Source organism: Onychostruthus taczanowskii, unplaced genomic scaffold (assembly GCF_017590055.1).
Source record: "Onychostruthus taczanowskii isolate IOZ18803 unplaced genomic scaffold, ASM1759005v1 scaffold35, whole genome shotgun sequence".
NCBI lineage: Eukaryota > Metazoa > Chordata > Aves > Passeriformes > Passeridae > Onychostruthus > Onychostruthus taczanowskii.
In genome coordinates this window covers 2,369,303-2,380,301 of record NW_024500905.1, presented here as the reverse complement: position 1 = coordinate 2,380,301, position 10,999 = coordinate 2,369,303, and the positions used below count along the sequence as shown (strand labels likewise).

The 10,999-nt window shown below is 41.5% G+C and overlaps 1 protein-coding gene across 1 annotated transcript in view; it reads left to right on the top strand.

Moving 5' to 3' along the window:
• Window positions 1-396: 396 nt before the first annotated feature.
• Window positions 397-10,999, top strand: part of LGR5 (leucine rich repeat containing G protein-coupled receptor 5) — an 87,643-nt gene continuing 77,040 nt past the window's right edge. The window contains exon 1 of the mRNA XM_041411275.1: window positions 397-614. Within this exon, the coding sequence (XP_041267209.1) occupies window positions 397-614 (218 nt within the window). The remainder of the gene's footprint in view (window positions 615-10,999) is intronic.

Sequence of the window (10,999 nt, the reverse complement as noted above, 5' to 3'; positions counted from 1 at the left end):
GTGATCCACTGCGGCGCCCTGCGGCCTGACCCGCTCTGCCAACGCGAGCTGACGGTCCGAGGCGCGGAGGGCAGGCGGAGGGCGGCGTTCCCCGCTCCCTCCTCCCGCCCGCCCGCCGGGCCCGCGGCCGCCCCCGCCCGCCCGCTGTCTCGCACGGCGGCGCGGGCAGGGCCCGCTGCGCTGCGGCGGGCAAGGCCGGGGCGGCGTCAGCGGGCGCGCAGTGCCGGCTCCAGGGCTTTAAAGCAGCGTGTAAGCTGAGATGCTACCACAGACAGCGGCGCGGCGGCGGCGGCCGCAGGAGCTCCTCGAGCCCAGACGGGCGCCCGCCTTTCGCCCCCGCCGCGCCCCGGGGCATGAGAGCGGCCGCCCCGTGGCTCTAGGTACCCCTCGGGCCCCATGGCGACGACCCGCGCTGCCCGCGCCCTCCTGCTGCTGCCGCTGCTGCTGCTGTGGCCGCCGGGGCTGCGGCGGGGGGCGCGGGGCGGCGGGCAGCGCCCGCGGGGCTGTCCGGCGCCGTGCCGCTGCGAGCTGGACGGAGCGCTGCTCCGCGCCGACTGCTCCGACCGCGGCCTCACCGCCGTGCCCGCCAACCTCAGCGTCTTCACCTCCTACCTGTAAGTGCGGGCGGGCCGGCCAGGGCGCAGCGGCGGCGGCGGGAGGGCTCGGGCCGGCCTCGGGCGCTGACAGGAGGCGCTCCGTGCCCGGAGAGAACGCCCGACTTCAAATAAGTTTCTAATCGCTTTTTAATCAGCGGGCGCGTTGTAAAGCGTTTATAGTTGTCTGGCTATCGCGGTGCCCGATCCGGCGCCCGGAGGATCGCTGTGTGATGTGCCGTTTGGAGGGTAATTAAAAGCGATTGCAACAGCAGAAATTCGATGCGATCCTCCGGGACGTTATCTTCACCTTTGCTTCCCGGGACAGGGCTTTGAACTGCGGCCGCCGCTGATTTAATCGTTAACAGATCTCCCCTCGGCTGGAGCGAAGGCAGTGAATAAAGCGCGCTCCCGGGATGCGGGCAGGGCTCGGGGAGCGGAGTGCCGGTGTCCAGACACAGGTGCCTGTGTCCAGATGCGGGCTCCGGCCGGCGCACCCCGCCCCTCGGGAGGCTCCCCGGGCAGCCCCGCCGGCGCGGCTGCGCTGCTGCCGGGCTGCGCTGCGTCCCGGGCGCGCCGAGTTACAGCGTGTAGGGACAGAGCCGGCGAGAACGGAGAAACTCTGTGTTAGCAAAAAACCCACCCAAAACCGTGCTGAAACTGTCTTTGTTTCCTTATTTTGGGCTCAGTGTTCGTCGTTTAGCCTCTCGTGGTGTCGTGTGTTGAAAGTGCTGATGCTCTAAGTGTTCCTTTGGTGTTCTCCTTACTGATTCCATAGTTTTTTGTGGTTGCATGACCAGTAGGTTGTTAATTTACAGCTTATATCTTGGTACCCAGCATAAGTATGTCTGGTTTTGAACGTGCTTGTCCGGTCTCCGTATTTTGACATGCTGTTAACATGCTTGCTACTATAGTTACTGTGGAGATGGTTTCACAGCGTTATGTGTCTGGGGTACTAAAGTGATCACTCTGGGTGCACTTCTCATGGTTAGTACCACTTCAAAGGACATAAAACACATCTTACATCTGAAAAATAGAATAAAGTAAGCCAGAAATTGATTTCTATGCAAAGTATAAACATGAAAACATAGACAAGGTGGAAATTAAGTGCAACCAACCAAATCTAAGTATATATTAGGGGAAAGCCTAATTTAAAGAAAATAACATACATTTATAAAGTGGGTGATCAGCTGAAAGACCTTTTTTATATATACTGTGAGTGTAAATACTACTCTGAAATTTTTCTTAAGATCAGTTTTAGCTGATTTCATCAGAAATGTTTCAAAATCAAAGCTATTGATAATGTCAGGAGGCAGGAGTCAGCAGTCAACATTACTGAACGACCACTTACAGTAGAGCAAAATTTTGGCCATGTGTGATAAAGAGTGATAAAGATACAGTCCTTAAGATACATACAAGGTCTGCCACTAGTTCCAGAAGTATCAGGACCCGATTTTGGGTACAGATAAGATACAATGTTTTCTGGTGCTTTGGAAAATCATAAGCAGAAAAGTGGATAGTGATGTTCTAGAGGCATATATAAGCTGTACACATCCTGTGTTAAGAAGTAGAGACCCTAAATTCCTCACTGCTTGGAGGAATGCTAAAACCAGAAAAACAGGAGAGAATCTACTCTTTGACTGTTTTATGAAGAAAAAGAGAGCATATGTGTGGTGATGTCAAAATACCATTGCCAGGGTTCTGCCTCTGGTAACCTGTATGGGGGGATTGTGATCTAGTCTGCCCTTTTGTCTTTAAATCCTTCTGTCCTTCAGAAGGAATGTCTTTCTCCAGTCAAAAATCCTCTGTTGTTCAGTAACATACTCCCTGAAATGAAAAAAATGTTATTTGGACAGGCAGACTTTTAAATGATCAGGACTGCATGCAGGCAGTATAAAGTATGAAAGAGTAGTTCATACACATAGGCAGCTACACTTACTGTTTTCCAAATTTGCAAGGCTGCTATCCTTGGATTGATTAATTATTGCCTAATTATGCAGAATGGCAGCTCCTGCCTGCCTTCCCTAAGGAGCTGTCAGGTCTCATTGTCTGTAGATGGCTAAGCAATGGCAAATTTTAAAACATGCCTGCTTGTTATAGGCATGTTTGCCTCCCTGAGCTTGGTAATGGCCAATCAGCTGCTTCTTGATTATTATTCTTCTTTCTGGTTTGGTTTTTTTTCCCCAAAAACCCAAAAATGTCTTTTTCTGCTGTGACAATTTCTACCTCAGATCAAAGCAAGAGATTAGAATTGTGTACTCACCATTAATCTCTTTCAAGAAAAAAATAATCTTCTTCAGTCAATTCTGTTCTTGCACCATAGATATATCTGACCAAACCCAGTGTTTAATACTACCTTGGATTAAGTTTGAGCTTTTAAAGTTTTGGGTTGTTTATTTTGTTGTTTGTTTTTTGGAGTTTTTTTTTTATTTCTAAACTTTTTATCTTAGTTTAACACTCACATAGGAGAAAAAGGTTTTCTTGGTCTGCACTGGAGATGGTGAGAGAAGCTGAAATGCTGAGGCCATTAAAGATTTGTTTTATTTTGAGGCAGATGTCTATAGAGCATGATATATTATGGTGACTGAATTTTGCATGTACCATCATTTTTTTATGATGGTGTTCTTGCAGCAGAGCTAAATGTACTCTACAGATGGACTTTCTACAATTTTCTCCATTCTCATTTATAATCCCAGGCAGCAATTCTTTCCTCTCATCAAAAATATTTTTATTTATGATTATGTGTCTGCTGCCATGAACTGTTAGACTTTTTAAGAGCAGGCAAGGAGAATCCATGAGTTTCTTTCCACTCCTTTTTCTTCATTTACTTTTAGGCTAAGTAATGTATTTGGTGTATTCAATGCAACTCCTGTTGACATAAATGAGAATTCCATGTGCTGATGAAGGGCAGGACTGAGTCTCTGTTTCAAATTAAGAACAGGTCACTTTCCTATCAGTTCACAGTGGAAAGAAGAAGACAGAATGTACAGGTCTTTTGCACACGGGACCCTCATTAATTCTCAAACCAAACCCATGAGTTAGTGAAATATTGTTACCATTTGCTGTGATGTGGAAAATTGAAGTGGAGAAGGGCCTGTCCAAAGTTAGAGGTAAAGTTTATGACAAAGCCAGCCATTAAAGAAATCCTAACTCCATTGTTTAACCACAGGCTTGTCCTACTTTACTTAAATAATTACTCTTTAAAAATTGTGTGAAATCTGGAAACTCCTGTTCAAGAATATTTAATATTCTAATTATATGTAATAATATGTAATATTCTAATCTAGTAATGAAAATAAATTTTCTTTTCAATCTCATGTGATGACAATATAGAAGACAGCATTTATAGATTTTTAGGTTCTTTGTTTTGGGCCTGGACAATACAAAAAAGTAAATTTATTATAACTGCCAGGGCTGTCTAACAATTTGTATACTATGTTTGTGATCAAAACCTGTCAATGATAATGTTTGCAGAATGTTTGCAAAATGTTAACATCATAGATTGACAGAGACATGCATGAATACAAATATAAATATTGCAGCATGTTGCCTTTTACATTATAGTTTACTTTAAAAGTTTAAATTTAGGTACATTGTAAATATGTGTGCTAACACTTGGTGAAATATGAATCATATAATTTTTAATTTTTCATAGAAATAATTTATTAAGAAAAAAATACTTCTCAAAACTTTGATAACACTGATATTATTACAGTAGAGATGAAGAAGATATCAGTGCATATTATAAGGTTTCAAATCTATCAATCTTCAGGTAAATTTTGTTCTTCCACTTCATTCATTGCTATGCTATGGTATTTGATGGTTACTGTAGAGCACAGTCAAAAAAATACTCTGAAAGTGTTTAAGACTACTAAACATAAATAATGAAAAGAAAAAAGAATGCAATAAACCTGAATGAAAAGATTCCTTACTGTTTTGAAGGTGAAGAAGTATGTTCCCAGAAATTAACAATGCTTCTGACATAAGAAATATAATCATTTCTGTGTCAGGAATACCCAAAATCATTAAGAACAATCCTTTGGGGTAAATTTGCATGGTTTTAGTCATTCTGATCTCACAGTGCAAATTCAGGTCTTGTCTGTGTCTGTATCAAAAGTATTTTGGGAATGACCATGGTTTTTCAAAGAGATCAAACAGCAGCATGAGTTATAAAGTCTCTCACACCTTCCAGATTCCTTGACAAGATTTAGGAGTTATATATTTCATAAAATGTCTGTCTTTTCTTAGGAAATACTTCTTTACACAGCTACAAACTTTATAGACCTTAAATTCATTAATTGTCATGTGGTTTCAGTTAGTAATCTGAATCTTGTCCTTATTGAGGATGAAGGTGAATCCGGGTTCTGGATTTAGAATTTAGTGCTGAATCTCCCTTTTGGAAGGAAACGTAACATTTCCTCTCTACTCGTGGCAATGGCGCATATGCTAGGTGAAATATACCTGTTGATAAATTAGAGGTAAATAAAAAACTGAAGAAGTAACAAACTACGCAAAGTATCATGTTTGCCAGTTTTCTAGAGATTTGCTTTAAATTTCAAAACGTAGTGTGTCAAGTCAAAGTCAGCTTATTTGAGAAAAATTTCCATTGAAAATGTATTTTGAAATCTTCTTCTCACTTGAGAATACAGTGTTAAAAATAACTCTTTACACTGCTTCCTAAAGAGCCTTTTGCTGCTCTGGAAGAAAAAAAGGGCTCTCACACATTACCTCTCCCCTTTAGCATTTGCTCTGTGGAAACACTGCATAAATTGGCAGGGAAAAGGAAGCTGTGTTTAAATGGTGAGAGTACAAGGCACCACTGACAGAGGGAAGGCACCTTCGCTTTGGTTGGTGTCCGAAGCACATGGGACAGTCGGCCGGGCAGAGGGAGCCCGGCTCCAGCTGAGAACGCGTGCACTGCGCTGACCTCCCCAGTCAGCGTGCCAGCAGAGATTACACTTCCCTCAAGTGCTCCTTGTTAACCCAGCCTTTGCTGCAATGTCATTTGTCTTTCAGATGCTTGAAGTTGCTACCAATCTTTCAGTAGTCCAGATCACTTTCTTTTATTATCTGTGTGTTGGCCAAGATAATATTTCATCTGCGTGCACCGCTTTCTTAATTCTCTGTTGGCTATTTAAATGGTCATGATTAATACAATTGATGGTGTTTTTCCTGATTTCTGTACTTGAACTGTCCAGCAGATCTGCTTCTTTTCCCAGTAAAAATCATGGTAAATAAGGTGTGGTTCCTTTAGCTTTGAGTAAACTGATTGAAGGCAGAACATGATGTGGTGTTTTTGACATACCAAAACAGCTTTAGACTTTGGTTAGAAGAAAATACCCTAACATCTTTTAAAAAAATATGATGTGATCAAAGCATGCTTACTCCTCAGAGATTTAGCAATTCATGTGGCAAATCCATATGCTTTATTCTCTGTGCTGTTTGCTGAGAAAACCTGAGAATGTCCTGTAAAATTTTACTGATCAGATGTGAGAAATTTATCGCCTGGAGAACCATAAAAGAAATAAATGTGGTTGGGGAGGGGTAGGACCTGAAAAGGTGTTGCTGACACTTGCTGAAGGAGTGCTGTCTTCTTCTATCTCTCAGAATTGAGGTTTAAATTTAAAAAAGTACAAAGATAGTGAACTGTTGCAATTGTATAGGGTGGCAACTCACGGAACCCTTGACTTAGTCCTAGTGCTTTTTTTTTTTTCCTGAAAGGCTACAGGCAATGTCTGGTAATTTTTGAATTCGAGAACTTAGAATGAGTATTAAAGAAGCAGCAGCACCCAAGTAGAAATATTGTTCTGGAATGTCTTTGCCATTTAGATGAAAAAGACCCCCAGCCAGCGCATATTATACTAAGCACCAGCAATCCCTGGATCTCTAAGCAGTAATGAAATGGGATTGCAGTGCAAGTTCCCAGGAACTGGTGCAGTTTTATCCGGCTTTGCTCACACAGTGCATTCTGTATCACCTTCCAGATTTATTATTTTGCTGTGTTTTACTAATTTTTAGCTATGAGCTTTGGGTTTTAGGGGCTGTGGCTACAGCACTGAGGTCATTCGCTGAAAGGACAAGTTATATTTTCATGTCTAGTCACTGCTGCAAAAAATAATTCATCTGAAGTGTAGTGTTATCCAACAATGATAATTATAATAATCAGCCACTCCCAAACTGGGACTTTATTGGTAACAAATGGGCTCTTAGTTTGGGTCCAATTGTATGATTTGGCTTCGGTCCTGCAAATACTTATCCAGATACTTAACTTCAGTGTCAGGAATGGTTCCACTGAAATCACATGTGCAAATGTTTGTTGATCAAGGCCTTTAGTAATTCTAAAACAATCATCCCTTTCCCATGTATCAGCCCATTTGTGGGGAATAGCTTCATTAAGCTGTTCTCCATCACTGTCTCATTGCACAGCCTAAAGCATTATGTGTATCATAAATCATTTAATACCATTATTTTTCAAACATTTTCAAACTCTTGGACTGATTTGAATATTTAGTTTTATCTGGAATGCACCATCCTCCAACAGTATTAAATTATGTAGCTACAGTGAAATAATTTTAAGGACATATTTTGATTAAAAATTGCTGAAACTTTGTGCATTATACTTCAGGAGTATAGTTGGCTTTGTACAGGTGATACAATATTGTGTGCATGGAGATGTCTGTGCATAGACAGATGTCAGACAAATTTTTAAAAGCATCTATCAGTCTAAAGCAGCACAAACAACTATAATTCCCACCAAAAAAAATCTCTCCCCATTTTTGATGACACTTGATTAAATGTTTTCTATTTTGTTGAGAGTAGTGAGAGTAGCCATGCTTAGTGAAATTACTAAACTTAAGCACTAATTTCTTAAGTAATGCAGAAGTATTTTTGGGGTTGGGACTTAATGATTGTGAATAAATTTAACCCTTTTTTTTATGCTTGTGCCATACAGATTTTCCCATTAAAAGTGTACAATAATTTGATGCTGTTATTTCTGAAGGGGAGGCAGGAGGTAGAAAAGTGAAGCTGGTGTTTGGTACTGCTACTTTTTTTCTTTTTTTTCTTTTCTTTTTTTTCTTTTTTTCTTTTTTTCTTTTTTTTTTTTTTTTTTTTTTTTTGTTCTGTTAGTTTCTTCACCTAACACTTCAGCCTGTTTTGCTCGAGGATAGAACAGTTAAAGCACTGATATTACACAGAAATAGGACTTTCCTAGTCCTCGTTTCTGCAGCAGTAGGCATCTTATGATGCCAGTTGTACCATGCCTTCTGGATCCTGTGATAATGAAAATGCTAGTGTAAGTGAATGAAAGAAGAGATGTGAGATGATGTCAGCATCAAGGGAAGTGTAGCTGCACTGATTTGGCATTCACTGAGTTTGTAAATGAGTCTCTGTGTACCCTGAGGGGAGAAGGTCACAGCTGGCAAAGGAAGCAAGTAAGATAAGACAAAGTTCTCTCTCATCCACGATTGAAAATTACGTTTTGCGAGCCACCTTGATGAGTAACTTGCCTTTGAGTTGATCCTTAATCAGCTTGGTGTGGAGGCTGCCTCAGAAATTAAATATTTCTCCTGTTGGTCTCACACATGATGAGGCTGCATTTATGTTTGTAGTGGAGGGTGAGACCAAGTTTTCCAGTGTCCAGAAATAAGATTTATCCTTATGAAGAGACAGAAACCAAAGTTTCTTAAACACCCTAATTCAAAGAGATTGTCATTTTGGAAGCATGAGAAGACAGAAACTGCTTCTGGGAACAGGGACTATGATCAATTAGCCATAACTGGGATTCAGATAGAGAGACCTTTAAGTTTTTCTGCTCCTGGATATGGTTATTTATGGATTCAAGTAAATCATGCAACTTTTCTCTAGTCTTACTCCATATATGTGATGCCTGGGACAACTACCTACATCTGAATTAGACTAATTTGGTGGTGGCTGAAAAAAGCTGGAGATCTGTAGATTAAGGTCCTTAATTAGGTGCTAATTGTGAGTATGACATGGTAAAATAAGGGAGATCCCAAGGAATTTTCTTCTCTTCTAAAGGGTGTATGTCTGCCTTTCAGTTTTGCTCCTGGCTGTCTATGTGACCTGAATTCTGTGATATATAAGTTTTTTATTGGAATAAGTAATGTCTGTGCAGCCATCTGAGAGTAATATTTGACCTGCTGACAAGGAAATACAGGATCCATTTGGTTGGTGCAATATGGAAGTATTGCCTGCACTTGTGCTGAAGTTGTGCAAAGATAAGGAATTGGAAGCAGTCCAAAAGACAGCTTTTCCAAAAGACTTCAACTTCGTGACCTGACAAGGGTCTCAGGGAGTACATTCCTGTCCTAGAGTGTTCCTGCATAAAGCCTCACTGTATTGGCTGTAACCTGCAACAGGCACACAGGAATTACAGGAAGCTTAACAGAGCAACAAAAAGTACATGGGGAACAGAGAGACAGCAGGTTGCTTGGGAATCTGCCTGTGTCGGTGCCGTAGAGCAGTGACATGTACCTCTTGTTATGTTTGCCCAATTATCCAATCACAAATAAAAGGCCAAACAAAATTAAATATAACAATAATTTTAATAAAATTTAAATGAAATAGTTACATTCAATAAATTGGCAGTATAATTTGGTTATAATAAAATATATTTTGGTTCGGGTAATGACATATAAGCAAAATTACCGCGGGGTACGGAGTGCGAGGGCCTTGGGACCCCTGCCACCTCACGTACAAGCTTGCCAAGCTCAAAATTCCCCCCTTTATACTGTCTATTATCAGCATCCCCTCCTATTTTCGATTCATCACACTGGTGTCTCCACCCTCATCTTCATCTTCACCGCGCATGCGCCACCATCTTTTTTTTGGGGGTCGCACCACTCTTTGGGGGTCGTCCAGATGAAGGCCGCTCCTCTTCCTCAGGTGTCCTTTATTTCACCTTTTGGGTTACACATGCGCACCAAGCTAATATCATATATGCCAAACCAAAGTTATATAAGCCAATATAATAAATCTTGTAAATTAACATATTTCTGATTTCTACCCAAGTTTTCCCTCTTTCAGTTAATTTTAGCAAGCTTTATCTGACTCCTTTTCCTGCCTTGAACATCTGCAAAAGATAATGGGGGGGGCGGACCTTTCCCCTCTGCTTTCCTAGCTTTTTACCATTTAACCATTTTGTTTTCTCCAAATATTGATTACTATATCCACATTAATTACTGTTTCAATTTTATCAGCACGAATCACACCTATTTATCACACTCTCATCAGGCAGCTCAACCAATTTTAAACATTTTAAACTCTCTGGAGAAGTGGCACTCTGGTCTAGCACTAAATTCTAAATTCCCAGTTCACATTTGTGCATTATGTATGCAGTAAGACTTTGTAGTGTACAGTTCCTGTGGCAGAGTTATTATCAGAAACGTTTGTTTCCTTAGTGGAGATAAGACCTGAGGGTATAGTTGTGGTGGGGTGAAGAGTAACGGTGTGCAGTGCTGTTGATGATAGGTGTTTTTAAAACTTGAGTGTGAGGCACTGTGGAAGAGTATTTGGCAGCAGGAAGAGGGTTTCATGTGGTCTTGTCTAGGCCTAGCACTGGAAAGGGACAATGTGGAAGCTCTTGATCAGAGAATAGCATCTGGGAAGACTGTTCCTCAGCACATGGAGGCTTCACTTTGTCTCATACCTGCACATATCTAAAGTAGTGTGAACTGTCAAGTGCCAGAACAATACTTCCTTCTGACCAAGACAGAAGATGTGAAAAGAAAGACCAGGACAACCTCTTTGGAATATCCTAACTACCTGAAGGCCAGAGACAGTACAGAACATAGTTAAACACATTCTTGGAATCTTGAGGTACATGTTTTTAGAATAAAAAAATGTTTACTGAATGTGCACTATGATCTCAGAAATGTTTGTTATCCCACAGCCTTGATGAACAGCACCTGGGCTAACCTCCTTTTTTTCTCATCAGAAACCCTGTCTGCTCCCAGGAAGTAGTTCTGTCTAATGAGCTCCTGTTTTTTAATGAGCAGCCATGGAAACTTATTTTTCTTGCTTGAATGACAATTCAAGTGGAACAACATTTTTGCTATCAAACTTTCAAAGAAAGTTTCCAACCCGAATTGTGACCACGATTGAAAATTACTAAAACCAACTAAAGTGACTAAAGCCAGCTCCCTTATGACCCTATAAACAGCAGTCCTAAGTGAGACCCTTTGAGCTCTCCACATTCACAGCAGACTCTGACCAGGAGTCTCCCTCTGTGTGAGACACCTCTCAGAGCCAGCGAACTCTCAAGTTTGCTATACTTGGAGGATCACTGCCAAATGCCACCCATAAAACCTGGGTCAATATCCCCACTCCTTGAGGCTCAGAGCTTCACCTGTAGAGAAGATGCAAAGGCATCTGATATGAGTACT